This window comes from Photinus pyralis, unplaced genomic scaffold (genome assembly GCF_008802855.1).
Source record: "Photinus pyralis isolate 1611_PpyrPB1 unplaced genomic scaffold, Ppyr1.3 Ppyr1.4_LG3a, whole genome shotgun sequence".
Taxonomy (NCBI): Eukaryota; Metazoa; Arthropoda; class Insecta; order Coleoptera; family Lampyridae; genus Photinus; species Photinus pyralis.
In genome coordinates, this window is record NW_022170509.1 from 18,574,250 (window position 1) to 18,592,341 (window position 18,092).

The window sequence follows — 18,092 nt, forward strand, 5'->3', positions numbered from 1 at the left end:
CAGATTCCTGCTCACTATGGTCAAAGACCAGCACTGAGGGGTTACCGAAAAGTACGCCACTGCTTTTAAATAGAATGCAAAAGAGTTTGAATGAAGTTAGCAGCGTTTTCCTTTTTTAGTAAGAGATAAGGATAGCACCGTGCATTTTTGGGGTGTAAAAAACTAAAACAGAATTCACCATTTAATAAAATCAAATAAAAGATGATCGTTTTGGCGAAATAAAATTAAATTATTAAATTCCTATCTACTAATGTTTAGTGATGAAAGATGCAATGTAATTAAAGTGTTAAATTTAAAAATCCCGTAAAGCAATTGCCTGTTTTGTGAGTGAATTGTTTTGAGGGATATCCAGAATGCCAAGTCTAATTGGGGTGTCTGAATTTGTGGATGAAACCAGGGAAGATTACAACTCTCCTATAACATCTACATTTGTATCAAGGATGCAGCATTGCAGAAATACAATTACAGCACTTGAAGAGGTTTGTTAATCAATAAAATCTTATTAGAATAACATTGCACTTTGTGAAGTATTTGTAACATTTATCAAAGGATGTACTGAGAGCTTTGATAGTGGTATCAAAGAAAGGATATTTTGTTGCAGACTCTGGATTTTGACAGAGATGGGTTAACGAAAATGAAAAAGGCAATTAAGGCTATCTATACTTCGGGGAACAGTAAGTACTTATTTAATACTCAGTCCGGCATGAAGTAATACTTTCAGCCCACGTTGATAATGAAATGTACTTAGCGAGAGCGTTAGAAAAAATTGGAAGCAACGCCATTTCGAAAGATCAGGAAAACGACATTGGAGCCGCATTTATTAAATTTGCGGTAGTGACAAAAGAGCTGTCCGCTTTAATGAAAACATTAATGCAGAATATAAATAATATTGTTATGTTTCCTTTAGATAATTTATTGAAAGGCGATTTAAGAGGCGTTAAAGGTGATTTGAGAAGACCGTTCGATAAAGCGTGGAAGGACTACGAGAACAAATATGTTAAAATTGAAAAGGAAAAGAAGCAGCAAGCTAAAGAAGCGGGTTTAATACGAACCGAAGTAACCAGTGCCGAAATCGCAGACGAGATGGAAAAGGAAAGGCGATTGTTTCAGTTGCAAATGTGTGAAGTATGTTAATTTTATTGTAATTTGGTAATGTCTCATTATTTCTTTCAGTATTTAATTAAATTTAACGAGATTAAAACAAAGAAGGGTATAGACTTATTGCAGAACCTCGTTGAATATTATCATGCTCAAACAAAGTAAGTAGTAGCGTTTAATTTTTATAAATTGTCTTAACATCGTTTGTAGTTACTTTCAAGATGGCTTAAAAACAATAGAGCATTTTGGTAGTTACGTGGCAGATTTAAGTATTAAGTTACAAAAAATTAAACAAAAGCAAGAAGATGAGAGAAGAAAATTGACTGATCTCCGTACGCTTATCCGAGCGGTTCCAGGTATCGATAAAGAGGTGAGTTGATGTTCTCGTCTCTTTAATTCGAGTGTAAGTCACCTCAGGTAGTTCACTTGTAAGTAGGAACATAAACCGGCTATTAGATTAAAAACGATGTACTCCTTTGTCCTTTCAGATCATTACAGCTGAGGCATCTGATTGTTAATTTTGTCCCCAACTTAAGCCTATTATACTTTTTGCGAATTTGTAGTCAAGGTCAACTTTTTTCAAAATTAGATCCGGGCCTTTTTCTTGATGCATTCTCAACTTTGCATGTGCACTACTCAACGCATTACCTATTTTCATTAGCTGTTGTGGAAATCCCAACGTTACAAAGAATTGTCTATCTATTGGTTTAATCATTTTCGATATTTATAATTCATACTAAGAAAGAATATCGACACGAATGATTTAACATGTTTATTGACTAAAATAATACAAATAATAATTGACTCTAAATCTGGTTGGCGATCAGTACTACGACAATACTAGAAATTGGTATAATTACGAAAGGAATATGAATGAAAGGAATTACTTGTTGTTTCAAAGTAGGTCAATGCAACGAAGGCGATAAGCGAAGATTAGATGGTGATGGCAATTGGCGTTTCTTTTTGTGGTGGGGACAGCTTCGACAAAGGCGATTATATTATGGCTTCATGATGTTGTACAAATTGCTCGATGGAAATAACGTGTTGCTTTTTAACATGCACGTTCATTATTATATATTTATTTAGTCTTACGGGAGAGGCTCCAAAAAATTAAAGTTTTGTGTACAATTCACATTAATGGCTGTATGGCGACATCTTGTTGTACGATTGTTATTTATTCGATGAATTGCTTTGCAAATGCAGTGCAACTTCGGCGGCTCATGCGCCGCACATAATATGTGAGAATATACAGGGAATTTTTCTTAAATGTATATGTTAGGCGCAAAGACCGAAAACGGCCATTGAGCGAAAAAAACGGCCACAACGCGTTTTGGGTAATGTAAATTGACCACGTAGCGTTCATTAGGTTTTTTTCGCTTTGTGGGCGTTTCAAAATAGCCACTACGCGTTCTGAACAATCCAACTGTACCATTACGAGAATTCGCGTTGTGGCTGTTAACTGTTTTCAACCACAACGCATTCTAAAAAATAGTAAATATTCAGAACCCATTGTGACTATTTAAGCACACATCCACACTTCAACGGCTTTATTCTCGAAACGAGTTCACGCCTGTTTAACACGTTCATGGATGAGAACGACGTACCAACGAATACCGTAACCATCAGGACCGCTTCAGGGAAATCGTCGGGAAGCACACAGGGGTTTGTCAGCTGCAATTTCAAGCGATACTGCAGCGACAAAAAGTGCAAGTGCAAATCCAAAGACGTGAAATGTAACTCAAAATGCCACTCCAACAGCTCTTGCAAAAATAAATAAAGAACACTTACGCAAGGAAGAGATAGTATCAAAAAATCGTATGTACCTCTCTGTAAGTAGCTCTCTGTAAGTTGTGGTTCCTAAGCTAAAAGTTTCCTCCCGTTTCACAAAAACTACCCTGAATGTTTAATAATCACGTCGTAGCTATTGGAAAAACACAATGGGTTCTACATATTTGGTATTTTTAGAACGCGTTGTGGTTGAAAACAGTTAAGAGCCGCAACACGAATTCGCGTAATGGTACAGTTAGATTATTCAGAACGCGAAGTGGCTGTTTTTAAACGCCCACAAACCGAAAAAAACGTCAAGAACGCTTCGTGGTCAATTGAAATTACCCAAAACGCGTTGTGGCCGTTTTTTTCGCTCAATGGCCGTTTTCGGTCTTTGCGCCTAACATATACATCAAATTTTTTCCACAAACATGCAAAGACGATAAGGTTGAAATATTAACACTGCAGGAGGGTGGTAATAGTTTGAGAACTGTAAAAACAGCTCCACTTTGTCGGGTGTATTGTTGGTTGCCTACAGTCATCTGTTGTATGCTGTGATACTAGCATCATGTTACCATGCGTTTGATCCTGGTTATGTACAGGGCGTGCTAAGAAAACTAAAGGATAATAATTCTAGTTTAGGGACGCAGCAGCTACTAATGGCGAAAAAGTTTGCAAAATAGTCCCACGAAATAGTGGAAGCTCTTGTATCGTTATACCAACCATGAGTTGTTTCATATTGTTTTGAAACTTTCCAGTTATGACGATCGCGAAGTCATCCGCGTATCCCTGTGTATGCGCTCCGTCTTTGTTCAGAATGCGGAGGACCTTGTCTAGCACCAAGCTACTGACCAAGGAGCTCATCTCCCCATTGAGGATACAATGGCCATGCTTCCGAGCGTTGCGTGAATACATCTTACGGTTGACCTATCATCACAAACCTTGAACATGTGGACACAATACTGAAAAAGAATTAGTTAAAGGGACAACAGATGTTGGAATGCGAGTTTGAACACATTGACGTGCACTATACCAAATCTAGCCAGTCAGGACACATAATCTAATCTAAAAGCCCATACTTTATCTAGATATAGATGGGAAAGAATTAAGTTTTGCAGAAGAGCGCCATCAAAGGTTTCTCTAACACAACTGAATTTGGCATAGAGGGAGGCCATTATGTAATCCACAGCAATGCGCTTCAATTGCTTCTAAGGTAAACTATCTAATATAAACAGAAGAAGGAATTTGGCAATTTGAGTATTTGCTGATATCATATAATCTGAAACCGTTGTTTTTATTATCGACTATTGATAACAATGGCAGATGTATTAATGATTCATGCAGAGGTAGCAGTTTAATTGAGTCATGCAGGTGAACTTCTTGAAGGACGTAATGTTAGAATATTTGTACAGTAGAAATTCTAGTAACCAAATTCGCTTTTAATGTCGGAGTAATCCAAACACAAAAGTACTTGCACATTAGAATCTGTGTATTAAAAATGCCATTTTGAAGGTTTTATTAAATAAGGTATATTTTTACATTTCACTTATAATTTTAAAATATGCTTTATCTGAAATATTGGTTATCTGAAACTCCACCAGCCCCCTTTGTTTTGGTTAAAGGATTTTCTACTGTATTTGAATCCTCCTTAAATATTATAGGGGGCGCAATTGTCGTTTCGCTCACCACCAATGCTGAACCTTTAATCTTATCAGTGTGCAATTTTCAGTGGTAGACAGTGGGTGATTTTGGGTATTACTTGGTTGTGTTACAACTCCATTTGAATTTTCGTATAATGTTTTGCTTTTACACAAAATGCAAGGTACATTGACATTGTCATTAATAATTATGCGCATTTTTATCCTTTACTTATATGCGTTAAACACGGCACATTTTCGGATTGCATGTTCATAAATAAAATTTTGCATCGTGGCGTATCTTAAGCTGTACCTTAGTCCCACTCTGTCTGTGTTTAATTTAATTAATAATAAAAAGTCCAAATTATTGGTAATCTCTGGAAAATGACTTGTTTTAGTGTACTTTTTTCAATAGCACTTGCGGTTCTGTAGTGCCGAAATTTTTAGGACTAACACATTTAAACCGAACTCAAAATTTTTTAAATTTAAAAGAAATGTTATTAATTAAGGACAACTTAAGTTTCACTGGGTCATACTTTTTTTTGGAGGCAAAAATGGTTCTGTACATGCCAAGCAAAGGTGGTCAGATTTACCCAATTGTGAAATCGTGATTTCATCTTCAAACTTTCACGTTCAGTCCTTTGAGAACGCAGTCCTAAAACGACTGCACCTTTCTACTTGGTGTAGTTGTTCTATAGATCAAATGCGTCGACGGATTATGTGGAATATATACATTTTATGCAGATATTTTGGCGGAAGATGACCTGTAAGTCCATATTCAAAATTCACTGACGGTTCTGACACTAGGGAATAGAATCTATAGTGGTTAGGAAAAAATATTCTCACAATGTTGCTAAATTTGCGTGTCCTTATTTTTAATTAGCGCATTTTTTACGTCACTTCCGACTTGCCCTTGCACCTTTAGGCTGTTTTTTTTATTTAATAGATTTCAATACGTTCGGTGGCCAAAAAAAATCAAAGTTGCATAAGTTGTCGTTTCTGCGCAAGTGCATCCTATCTTTTTTATTTGCAGATACTATTCATAAAGGAGAATTTAATGAGCATACTATCGAATGGATTTGCGCTTATGCGCATGTGCAGGACTATTTTCCTTATTTATGTAGCGATTTTTCTAACATTTTGAGGTCTTTCTGATAAAAGTAATTGATTGTGTTAACTTGTATTTATCTGTAAACAAATACAGATAGAGGGTATGGTATTACACTTATAATAATATCGAATGAAATGCTTACACACCAGATCTGCACGCAACCAGACGTTGCACATCAATGTATGTTAGGTACCAATTGTGTGACAATTTTGTGTTAAGCGATGCACCAAATTTCTTATTTTAGGTACCTATACTACCAGACAAGGGTGCCGGTTATTCCCTCCATCAACTACAAGGAGATAAACACCATGGTGTAACTCGTACAGGTCATCTTTTAAAAAAATCGGAAGGGAAAATGCGGCGCGTTTGGCAGAAGCGAAAGTGTCGAGTGCAAGCGGAAGGCTTTTTGGATATTTGTCACGCCGACGAGAATAAGCCACCGACTCGCGTTAACCTATTAACTTGCCAAATTAAAATGGTTCCAGACGATAAACGAGGCTTTGATCTCATTTCATGTTAGTATTTCCCAGTGGAAATGTACGTGAACAAAGATCTTTACAGATAATCGCACCTATCACTTTCAAGCGGAGGATGAAGCAGATCAACATGCGTGGATGTCGGTTTTGATTAATTGCAAAGAGATGGCGCTGATGAAGGCTTTTGATGATAGCAGCAAGAGCGGTAGCAATAAGGTGAATCACAGTTTGATTGAACTTCAGCAAGCAATTATTCGTTACATTCAAAGGATTCCCGGAAACGATCATTGCTGTGATTGTAATTCACAAAATGGTCAGCGTCGCGTTGTTTGCGAGAAAAGAAGTTGATATTGTTGTTTTAGATGCTACGTGGTTGTCGACAAATTTTGGTGTAATAGTGTGTATAGAATGTTCTGGAATACATAGAGATTTAGGTGTTCACATATCCCGTATACAATCATTGACGTTAGATAATTTAGGTACCAGCCAGTTACTACTGGCTCGATTTATGACTAATCAAACATTCAATGATATTATGGAAGCGAATTTAGTTTTTGGTAACAAACCCACACCGTCCAGTAGTATGTAAGTTTAACTTCATTGTTAAATATAGCGGCTTCTCTGGCAATTCTCTTTGTTTCTCTGTATTTGCTATTTTTATGTTTATACCTTTTTCCAATCTCTTGACATTGTGATGTTACAACTCTAGCCTTTTGCTTTTTTATGTTACTTTGAGTCTTTCGTAAATTAACTATGGATTAATCCTGTCATTCGTTAAACATTAATTGTGATTATTATTGTAGGGAAGAGAGATTTAGTTTTATTAGAGCAAAATATGTAGAAAAGCGTTATGGTATGAAAACTTGTGAAAGTGAAAGAGATAAACTGTGTGACTTGGAGGATGCCATTAGTAATGGTGACTTAAGTTTACTGTTGCAAGCGTTTGCTGAAAATGTCGACTTCACTGCTCCATTACCTTCTTCGGTAAGTGTTATCAAAAAAATCTGGCACAAATTGTATCGGCTGCTTAGGATATGGGAGGTACTGCGTTACACCATGCCATTATGAAGGAGAATGGAAAATCCTTGCCCGTAGTAGATTTCTTAGTACAAAATATGTCCTCGCAGGGACTGGATAAACTGACGGCTCCACCCAATTCTCCAGATGTTATGGGTTGTAATTCTGCTCTACACTTATGCGCATTGTACGACAAATCGGAGTGTATGAAATTGTTACTTCGTAGCGGTGCGGACATTACCATACGCAATTCGCAGGACAAGACACCATTTGAAATAGCACAAGTGATGGGGCACCATAGTTGCCAAGAATTAGTAAGTATGTGGGGGCCAATCTAAATTCTGCAAAAAATGAGAAAATTACTTATTAATTAATTAACCCGTTATGATTCAAGGCCTAAAGGGCCTATCTTTTCTCCACCTCTCCTCATTTCTTTCAATTTTCTCGTACCAACGCCTATTCACCTGTTTCAATGTATTTTATATTGCATCTTTCCTATTCGTTGATTGATTGAATTCTATTTGGCGCATATGCGTTGTGCTACCTTAGCACTTCCTTTTAGTATTATTATTATTAATATTGTAACTGCTTGTCAGGATTAAATTCTATTTTGAAGTATGTTTTTTATAATTGGCTGTGTTATGTGTTTTTTTTTAAATCGAACATAGCGAAATTACATTGCATGCAAACTCCTATGTTCGCATTTTAAAAAAACTCACTGTATATTAATGAATACTTTATCAAAGTCCCTGGAAGATCCAATGTCAATTCAAATCTTATCGAGTTTTACTTATCAAATAAACTTAGCAATAATATTATTCTAAGCTTTACTAACATTAGTGCTGTTGTTGTACATCATATTCTTGAGACGATTAAGTCTCAAGCTGTTGGAATGCCGGGAGCCACTTAGGAAAATGATTTAATTCATTTTCCATGCAATTGAATATAGAAGTATGTTTGTGTTCAACCTTTGAAGTTTCTTTCGAAATTGGTTTCTAGTCTATAACTTTTGATTAAATTAAATTAAATTAAATTTCCTTTTATTGCCCAACAGAAAAACAAACATTCCAATTACAGGACAATATGACGTTACAAATAATAGAGTGTGCAAAGAGTCAAATAATAGCTTAAATCTTAATATAATAATACCTTAATGTTCTATATAACAAAACAACCAAAAACAAAACAAAAGAAAATTAATAAAATGAAAAACTATGAATGCATTGTATGGTATTATACAATCAACAATTGCTTTAACTCCCTAAGGGTGTGAAAATTTATATCAAATTGATTGAGAAGTCTGATTGAAAAAGTATGAATTGTTTTGGATTGTACGGCCCAAAATTAATAAGAACAAGTGTTTTTCCGAGAAATTTTGGTGCAGTCGATTTTTGGCAAAAAAGGAAGGTTATAGTCGCCTTTTTTTGAGGCCCCAAAAAAAAATTGTCTCAGTTCGACTCGGAAAAAAAATTTTCTTATAGAATGTGGCCTGTAGAATCCATAATTTCAAACAGTTCCAAGATTGGGCTGCTAGTTCAAAAGTCACAGCCTTTTGAATTTTCTTTCGAAATTGGTTTCTAGTCTATAACTTTTGATTGAGAAGTCTGATCGAAAAAGTACGAATTGTTTTGGATTCTACGCACCAAAATTAATAAGAAAAAGTGTTTTCCCGAGAAATTTTGGTGCAGTCGATTTTTGGAAAAAAGGCCTTTTTTTGCCCCGAAAAAAAAATTGTCTCAGATCGACCCGGAAAACAATTTTTCTTATAGAACGTGGCCTGTAGAATCCATAATTTCAAACAGTTCCAAGATTGGGCTACTAGTTCAAAAGTTACAGCCCTTTGAATTTTCTTTCGAAATTGTCGGATCGAAAAAGTACGAATTGTTTTGAATTCTACGCACCAAAATTAATAAGAAAAAGTGTTTCTCGAGAAATTTTGGTGCAGTCGATTTTTGGAAAAAAGGAACTGCCTTTTTTTTGCCCGAAAAAAAAATATCGTATATAATATACATCTTTATATACAATGGTAGTATGGATGGAATTGATCTTTTCTCTCATAAATACACTATACTTACAGCACTCCCACGTTAGTGAATTGCGCAAAAGGACCTTGTTTGCGTAAATTCCACACAAAATTGCTAAAGCAGTGTTAAAACGGTCTACGTGTACCGCTAATCCAACAAAAACGTTAGAAATTATACGCATAATCAGTTATATTTTCTCACTGTACCTATTTAATTTTCATTGCTAGCTAAATTCAAATAAAGTTTGTAATTGGGCAAAGGTAAGGCGTTAAAATAATAAAATAAATAGGTCTATGGCCTGAAAGAATTAAAAGACTCCTTGCATAGGAAGCATAATATCACATTCCGGTGATTAAATATAATGCTGACAGTATCATGGTCTGTGTCTGGTGCAAAGTAATGACGTAATTCAAATCTCAACTTTGTTGTCAGTATATTTAAATAGGTAATACAGGTTACATGCTGCTATATGGTAATACAGCGATACAACAGCTTTGAAGAACAGTCACAAGATAGCAACACTTCCTTACAAGATTTTCTCCTATCCCATGACACCTCTTTATATTATTTACTCTATGCCGATTAACAGCAGTTTTGTGAAAGGAATGCTTAAGAGAAATGGGTAGTAAATTCAAATATGTTCAGGAAACGAGAAATAAGAAACTTGTTGAATGAAAATTTTAATTGGTAACCCTCTTCATCTTGTTATATAGAAAATAACTGGAAATTGTTGATAATTGGGACATTTACCTTAGTACCAAAATGTAATTGACATTTATTTCATCTGATACATGTCTCTTTCAGTTGCAGAATGTGGTGAATAGACAGAAGCATTTGTTTGACAATGTAAATATAGATTGGAACCTATCGCACGATGACGGTTCTACAGACTTTTCTGACGACGATACTATAATAATCGACGATAGGGTAAGTAGTAAATGTTTGATGATTCTTTAGTAAGTGTGACCCTCGTTTGTAATTTAGAACGGCTCACTCACCCCCGAAAGAAAGAATCGTTCTAGACCACCTAGTTATACAGGAGCAGATTCTCCAGTAACCTTGCGTTCTAGATCGTCTACTTGTGATAGTCTGCAGTCTGGTAGCAGTCCTAATAGTAATACAAAACAAATGCCACCACCTCCTCCTCCTCAATCGCGAAAACCTGTGATAGGTATGACAGAATTAGTGTATTTTTCTTTATCAACTTTTTTACTTTCTTAGTTAATCTCCACGGAAGCTTAAAAAAAAGAGTAGCACCCATGCCTCCGGCCGGCGCAGTCTTTGGTTCTAATGCGACTCCGATTTCTGGTGCAGCAACGATGTATGGCACATTACCAAGCTGTCATACTCGTACACCTTCCGATCCTGCAGTTGCTGCTAGTTACCATACCTTAAGTCATACTCATAAACGTTCGCCAAGTAGTGATTCAAATGCCAGTAGATCTGTGATTCACATGGGTACGTTCGAAATTTTATTTAAAGAAAATTAATGACGCTATCGTTTTGATTAGGTAATAAACTAGTCATATCTTCCGAGAATAAAAATTCGGAAAAATTGTTACTTAAAAGACCACAGAATCCACCTCCACCTGCGCCAAATTCTGGAAACAGATTATCAAATGGACGTTCTTCAGAAAGTATATCATCTTTGGCGTCAGATTTTGAAGTTACCGGAGAACCTGTGCCTCCCCCTCGCAGAGTAAGCACACTTATTAGATACACTCATTTAAACTTGATAGTTGCTAATTTAACTAATTTAATATTATGCGCTCGAGTTGTCTATACTTAGCTCGGTCCGTTTGCAGAGGAAACCTATTTGTCAACTGAGGAATCGTGCAGAAGAAAGTGATGTAATTAATGTGGTAAACAAATATCTAGTTTGCACTTTGCATGCGTTTATGTAATACTTTCTATAATTGTTTATACTTTCGATCCTTTTAAGCGTACTAATAGATAATTTAAAACAAAGGCTAATTGCTTTACGCCATTCTGCAGCGATTAGACTGCAAAACAATGCTTACCTAGCAAGGTTTTATATACCAAACTTCTCAACCATAGTTGCAGTAGTTTTTTAATTGAATAAGTAACAGACTAAAATGAGTTCGTTGCTACCTAGGGAAAGGTTTCCGATTTGATTTCTAGAACGAACTATAGCTAACTAAAGTGTGTTGTGGGTGATAAATAAATCAAAAAGGAATGTACACTGTTCACTTGGCCTAGGCCTGCTTCCCATCCTTTTAGACCAACTTCACTCGACACTAGCGCAGTCTGAAATCTTAATGAAGTATATTATCTTATTATCCCCAAGGCCAGCTTGGTTCCTGGTTCAAATTAGGACGACCAGGTTTAGGCATGGAAATTTTGTGAAACTTCTTTTATTTAACCCGCGTGAAATTGTCACTCAAGAGCTATCCTCTGTCTTCTTTATGTAGTATTGCAGCTTATCTCAGTTAATTTGATTCACTTTAGTACTAAGTCGAACTTTCTAGAGCGATCGTATCGTATGGGTGGCACTCCCTAGGTACAGACGTTTTCAAATCACATCAACAGCCGTCTCTGTGACTTAACGACAGAGGTGGTATGACTACCGGGACCGCCAGCTTTACAAGCCCTCCTAAGCATGGTAGTCAGTTGATGTTCTGTACCACTAAAAACTGGCAATAGTGCTTTGCCGTTTTCTGATCATACATTGCACCACAAGTTGTTTGAAGTTTTGTGCTGTCGGTCTGACATGTAAGATCTTAGGCAACCAACCTTACACTAATATGGCAACGTTGAAGTGTAAGTTTTCCGGTGGAATTCGGCAGGGCCGAGGGAGTATAAATTACCACTTCATCGGTTACTTGTTACGAAATGTTCGCTGAAGTTGTTACCTCCATTTTTTCAATTTAGAGTAAAAAGAGTTTGACTTGGAAACAACTTACATTTTTTTTTTCAATTTTTTTACTGTGTTTACGTGGGTATTTTTTGTCAGTGTGTAACAAAACTGGATCACTAAAATAAGAACTTGTCTTGAAAAATTAACCTAAAAGCCAGTTCTTATTTCAATGGAGAAAAACGAGATTGAATGCAAATTAATGTCTCTTAAATTTGCTTAAAATTCAGTTTTAACAATTTTTGTAGTACCTACTGTATCGAAGTAGCGTTTATATCAAGGCGAAACGCCGAAGCGAAAACGACAATGCGCGACGTCGTGCGGCCCATCCCACACGAATTCGCACCGGAAAAGTTACACTTCAACGTTGCCATTTTAGATAGTGTATGGTTGGTTACCTAAGTGGCAGTAAGCTTCCTATCATTACTTTAATCGGTAATCATGTACAACCATTTACCCCTTTGTAACTACCAGGTGCAGGAGATTTTTTCCTCTTTGTAGTGAGCAAATTTTAGTCTGTTAGAAATTTTGCCCAATACGATCTTTGCTTCTATTTAACCATTTCTGCTGGATTTTGTAAATGAGTGTCGCAACATCAAAGAAGAAAGAGAAATGGCACCAGATTCAGCAAGTAATTTCAACATTACAACAAAAAGACGATTTATTATGTTGCTGAAAAGATTCTGGATAAATATTTCCTTTTCAGTTTTATTTTTGTTTGTATCCATTACATCCATTCTCTTGAATCTGTAGCTAAATTTGAGCTGTTTCAAAATTTACCATTTGAGATGCTTCTGCTTGCATTAAAATTTTATAAGCGTCTGCCTAATCTGATGCAGAGGTATTGAAAAAAATTAGTTGTTACTTAAATCTTTAATCTTCATAGGTAATGTAATAGTAATGTAATGGGTTAATGTGACAGATTTTCATGTCGTGATGCAAGTGGGAAAGTCTCCTTAGATCTCAATTAGCGACAAATATTTATGTAAGCACACTCGCTTCATCTCAAAATTGAGAAAAATCATTGTGTTTTTATGGAAAACAAAAACTCTGAAAACTAATAATGCCCATCTATCAATTTATCCAAATGTATGGCTTTTGTCCAACTTGTCAACACAATCCCTGAAAGCACCTTTGAAGATCTGAGTGATTATACGTCTGGACATACGAATGGATAGTAGCTCATACATGCCAATTGTGTTTGGTTCGATTCTGTGCGAAAAAGTTTTGAAGAAATGGAAAAAAATCATGCTCTTATACAACAGGATAAGCTGCAATCATAAAGATCATGGTTTTGAGTTCGTACATAAAATAGTAGAGTGCATAAGGGCGCACATTTAATTCCAACGGTGCGGCATTGGCGTCAATTTTAATGATTGTATCACAAACCATCGGTCACTTTAACCCAATCTTTTTACTCCGCCACAACAGTACGCGAAAATGACAATGTGATTTTTAATGCACCTTTTTTTTACACTTTTTAGGCGTCAGATTCTCCTATGCATAAAATATCAACTAGTCCGGCATCTACAGTGTCTGTTTCATCGCCACGTGCCATTCCGAATAGAACGTTATATGTGCCAAATGGAAGCAACATCAGAAGATGTCGAGCGCTCTACGATTGTCAGGCGGACAATGATGACGAACTATCTTTTCAAGAGGGGGAAATTATTATCGTAATCAATGAGCATACGGATGATGAGAATTGGATGGAAGGTGTGGTCGAAAACCAACCGGATCGTCGTGGAATGTTTCCTATAAGTTTTGTGCATATGTTACCAGATTAGTGTTATTTTAAATTTATGTATATAAATTAGCGTGACGTGTTGTCTATGCTACACATATAGTCCACAGAATGTATATGTTCATTGAATTTAGTTGAGGAAGCGTCAGTTTTATATTGTGATATTCTAACTTTTAACTTAATTATTTCTTTATCATCGTACTGCTATGTTAGGATTAGTAGTGAATTAATTTCTTTTTGCTTACAGGTGCTACACAGATTAAAATTATGTATTAAACTGAAATTGAAATTTAAGTCCATGTACTGTAATTATAATTTCTATTACCGGTGGATAGAACACTGTGAAGTAGTTCTAAAATGTGGCGATTTATTTGGATGTGTTTATCAGTACTTTATCCGCTCGGTCCAGAGTATTGCACAAATTATTGTATATAGCCATATTTTTGTAGAAATTTATTTGATAAGTGTATCTGTTACTGTGTTTCAATTACTAAACCAAAGAAAAAGAGTCTATCTGAGAAATGAGGAGTATCATAAACCTGTAAATACTTTCCGCACATTTTAGACTTACCCTAAAATGTTGTATTATTTATTGTGCAATTGGCCACATACTTTCCGTTTCATTACTACAGCCTGCAAAAATTGTATTAATGAATACATATCTCTTTGTGTGCTAATTTAATTTACAGTATTCGAGAATGCACAGACAGGCTTATGTGACATGGCTTTAATTGTGTATGTAATATATAAATAATCCTGTAATTTGTACGTTGCAAATACAGATTTTATTAAATTAATATCCGAAGTAATAATAGATTGTCTTTTCATGTTGTGGTTGTTATGGAAGAATACTCTTCCGAAATTGCTACCTATTTTTCACCCAGATGTAGTAGGAGGTTCAGCGGTCTCAGCAAGATATTTATATTGGATTTCCTATAGCTATACTATAGGGAGGGATCAACCTCAAAGGACGCCGACAGTTTTCGGCATTGAGAAAAAGGACCAGGCAACCGAATTGCTAGGGGGGGGGGGAGGTTCATTTATAGGTTTTTCTTTCTAAAAGGTAAGGGTTAGTAACCCTGCCGAACCTGATAAAGTGGGGAGTACGTCAGTACAATGACCACTACAACAACATCAGCAGAGCAGCTGTTACAGGAGCAACTGCAAGAAGCCCGGGAAGCAATGCACCGCCAAGGCAACCTGTTATCAGCGCTAGCTTCAACGCCAGCAACTCGCCTGGGCCGGTTTCGAACTTGGAGCAACGCAGAATGACAATAGGCAGGTATTGTCTACATACATAGTGTATAAAAGAGCATTTTATACAAAGAAACCTGAAAGAGTGTAGGACGGCTGCCGTTACTTTAGGCAGACGCCTCACCGTAATGCAGGACATTGCTTTCATTCTAGAACACTGGGTTGTTAAATCAAGGGTTGCTGGTCTTGGGGGCACAAAAGGAACCGTTTTCTTTGATACACTGCAGGAAAAACTTATTTATGTTCCTACCACCAGCTGGACAGTACATACAGAAGAGTATGTAAAGTTGCCTATTGTCAGTCGCCAAATGGCAGCCAATTATAATGCACATCTACTATCTGTATAAAACAAGCGGCGCGTCAGAAGCTATGTTTTTGACTTTTAAGTCGTTTTTCCAAGATAACTTATCTATAAATGAAGTTGGAACAATTTCCAAAATTCGTAAAGTTAATATCTGGGCAATAACTCCAGGAAAATTTGTTTCCTTTTTTCTTTTTCAAAATATGGCACCCTAACACCCCTAAAAAAAGATTATTTCAAAACATTTTAATAAAGCCCAGAAATATTCAACTCCTTCTGCATCTTCACTCAGAATTCAGATATTGTGGAACGAAATCAAACGTTTTTGAGCAATGGAACAGGTGTCCGGCCTGTAAAGCTCTTCTGCTGTCACACCGGTGTGGCCGTGACAGTACGACCAGTTAAGCTGTGACATACAGGGAAAAGCTCAAGTAGTAATAGCACTCGAGATCCTCAATCAGGGCAGCGAATCCACGTTCGTAACTATCCGAAGTCAGACTGTGTGTGTGGCATCATCAAGTACCCCATAAGCGACTATGTGAGATCATAGAATAATTTCATTTGAAATTAACTGCAAGGGAGCCACCTAAAAGGGTTATAACAACCCCAAAGTAACGAATATTTCCGTTTACAAACATCCCCTTGGAGAAAAACTTAGAGAGCACCCCTTCGGGGGACACCTCTCGGTCCTGCTGACTGACTCCATTGTAGAGGCATTTGAACAGGCATGCCCTCTGAGGACTGCCATAATTTCAAACAGTTCCAAGATTGGGCTACTAGTTCAAAAGTTACAGCCCTTTGAATTTTTTTTCGAAATTTGTTTTTTGTCCATAACTTTTGATTGAGAAGTCTGATCGAAAAAGTACGAATTGTTTTGGATTCTACGCACCAAAATTAATAAGAAAAAGTGTTTTCCCGAGAAATTTTGGTGCAGTCAATTTGGGCCATCGTGGCTGTCGATCCATATAAATTTTCAAACATTTAAGATTGGGCTACTAGTTTCAAAAGTACAGCCTTTTGAATTTTCTTTCGATTGGTTCTAGTCTATAACTTTTTTGCAAAATCTGTAGAAATTGTGTTCAATGCCCATTAGTTTAAATATAATAACTTGTTAAATTAAATGATGTATATCACAGACAACATAGTATATGTGTTGTTCTGTGATGAAATGTACAAGTGCGCCATCTCCTTGGTAATCGATACACTTTTTTCACGTTATTAGTATTTTAAGTTTAGTTGAGATGTCGCCACGTACGTAACTTCATTTGAAATTGCTTTTGAATTTATGCGATTAATAGCCGCCTTGGACTTAGTTTTCCCTAAATGGCACTTCAAGATGGACGGAGTGTTGCAAAATCTGTACAGCAATTGTAGTTCAATGCCCCGGTTTTTGATTAATTAGTTTAAATATAATATGTAAAAGTGGCGGGCCATCTCCTTGGTAATCAATACACTTTTTTCAAGTTATAGATTTTACAGTTTAGTTGAAATATTTTTTGAGAAGTCTGATCGAAAAAGTACGAATTGTTTTGGATTCTACGCACCAAAATTAATAAGAAAAAGTGTTTTCCCGATAAATTTTGGTGCAGTCGATTTTTGGTAAAGAAAGGAAGGTTAAGTATTCAAATACTATGCGAAGTATTCGATTACTAAATATTTGTGAAAGTACTTGAGTTACAAATACAAATAATAAATATAAATAATAATGAAATTTGTTTCTAGTGTATAACTTTTGATTGAGAAGTCCAATCGAAAAAGTACGAATTGATTTGGATTCTACGCACCCAAATTAATACGAAAAAGTGTTTTCCCGATAAATTTTGGTGTAGTCGATTTTTGGTAAAAAAAGGAAGGTTATACACTGCCTTCTTTTTGCCCCGCAAAAAAAAATTGTCTCAGATCGACCCGGGAAAAAAATTTTCTTAAAGAATGTGGCCTGTAGAATCCATAATTTCAAACAGTGCCAAGATTGGGCTACTAGTTCAAAAGTTACAGCCCTTTGAATTTTCTTTCGAAATTGGTTTCTAGTCCATAACCTTTGATTGCGAAGTCTAATCGAAAAGTACGAATTGTTTTGGATTCTACGCACCAAAATTAATAAGAAAAAGTGTTTTCTCGAGAAATTTTGGTGTAGTAAATTTTTGGTAAAAATATACTTCTCGAAGTATTCGAATACTAAATATTTGTGAAAGTGTTTGAGTTACAAATACAAATACTGCTTCCATAAAAGTATTTAATTACAAAGTATGTGAATACTTTAAAGGATTTGAATACTAAAAAGTATTTACTAAATCGAATACTGCCCAGCTCTGCTTGTACTGCCCAAATGTAGCATCATAAAACACGCGGTACGCATCAAATTTCAAAAATTATATCGGTCTGACATCTGTCGTGAGTATAGTAGACTGATTGGTACTTGTTATCAATAAATGCAGGGCACTTCATTTTTACCATCATAATGTTGCATCTTATTCGGATAGATGTCGTCACCCTGTGACAGAAACCTGTAGCTACCGCAATAGTAATAATATAGTTCCCTACATTTAATGGCTTCATATAGAATTCGATTCAACAAACTAACGTTAGATGTCCGCACGATATATTTTTTTAAAATTTCAGGGCTACGAACAAACGTCGAACAAAAACCTACTGTCACGATCCCGCTGTCGAGGTTTGCGGCTATTTCTTTTGATTCATGCATTGTCGGTTAGCACGAAAGTTATGGATGAGTTGGGGGTAACTATTTGTAACTTTTGAATTTTGATTCAAGAAGTTCCGTTATTTTTTC

General features: G+C 36.0%; 1 protein-coding gene across 3 annotated transcripts; it reads left to right on the top strand.

Annotated features, from left to right (window-relative positions):
* The first annotated feature begins 129 nt into the window (after window positions 1-129).
* LOC116165298 (arfGAP with SH3 domain, ANK repeat and PH domain-containing protein) lies at window positions 130-14,563 on the top strand. Of its 3 annotated transcripts, XM_031479601.1 has the most exons (16): window positions 130-479; window positions 602-674; window positions 722-1,125; window positions 1,174-1,259; window positions 1,309-1,468; window positions 5,858-6,128; window positions 6,175-6,402; window positions 6,452-6,674; window positions 6,893-7,073; window positions 7,121-7,420; window positions 9,935-10,057; window positions 10,115-10,301; window positions 10,352-10,588; window positions 10,642-10,829; window positions 10,936-10,992; window positions 13,490-14,563. In XM_031479601.1, exons 1-16 carry the CDS (start codon window positions 354-356, stop codon window positions 13,790-13,792), a joined length of 3,147 nt encoding a protein of 1,048 aa, XP_031335461.1. In that variant the 5' UTR covers window positions 130-353; the 3' UTR covers window positions 13,793-14,563. The 3 variants fall into 3 exon arrangements, with proteins under 3 accessions (XP_031335461.1, XP_031335462.1, XP_031335463.1); XM_031479602.1 differs by lacking the exon at window positions 10,936-10,992; XM_031479603.1 differs by lacking the exons at window positions 10,115-10,301; window positions 10,352-10,588; window positions 10,642-10,829; window positions 10,936-10,992.
* The last annotated feature ends 3,529 nt before the right edge of the window (window positions 14,564-18,092 follow it).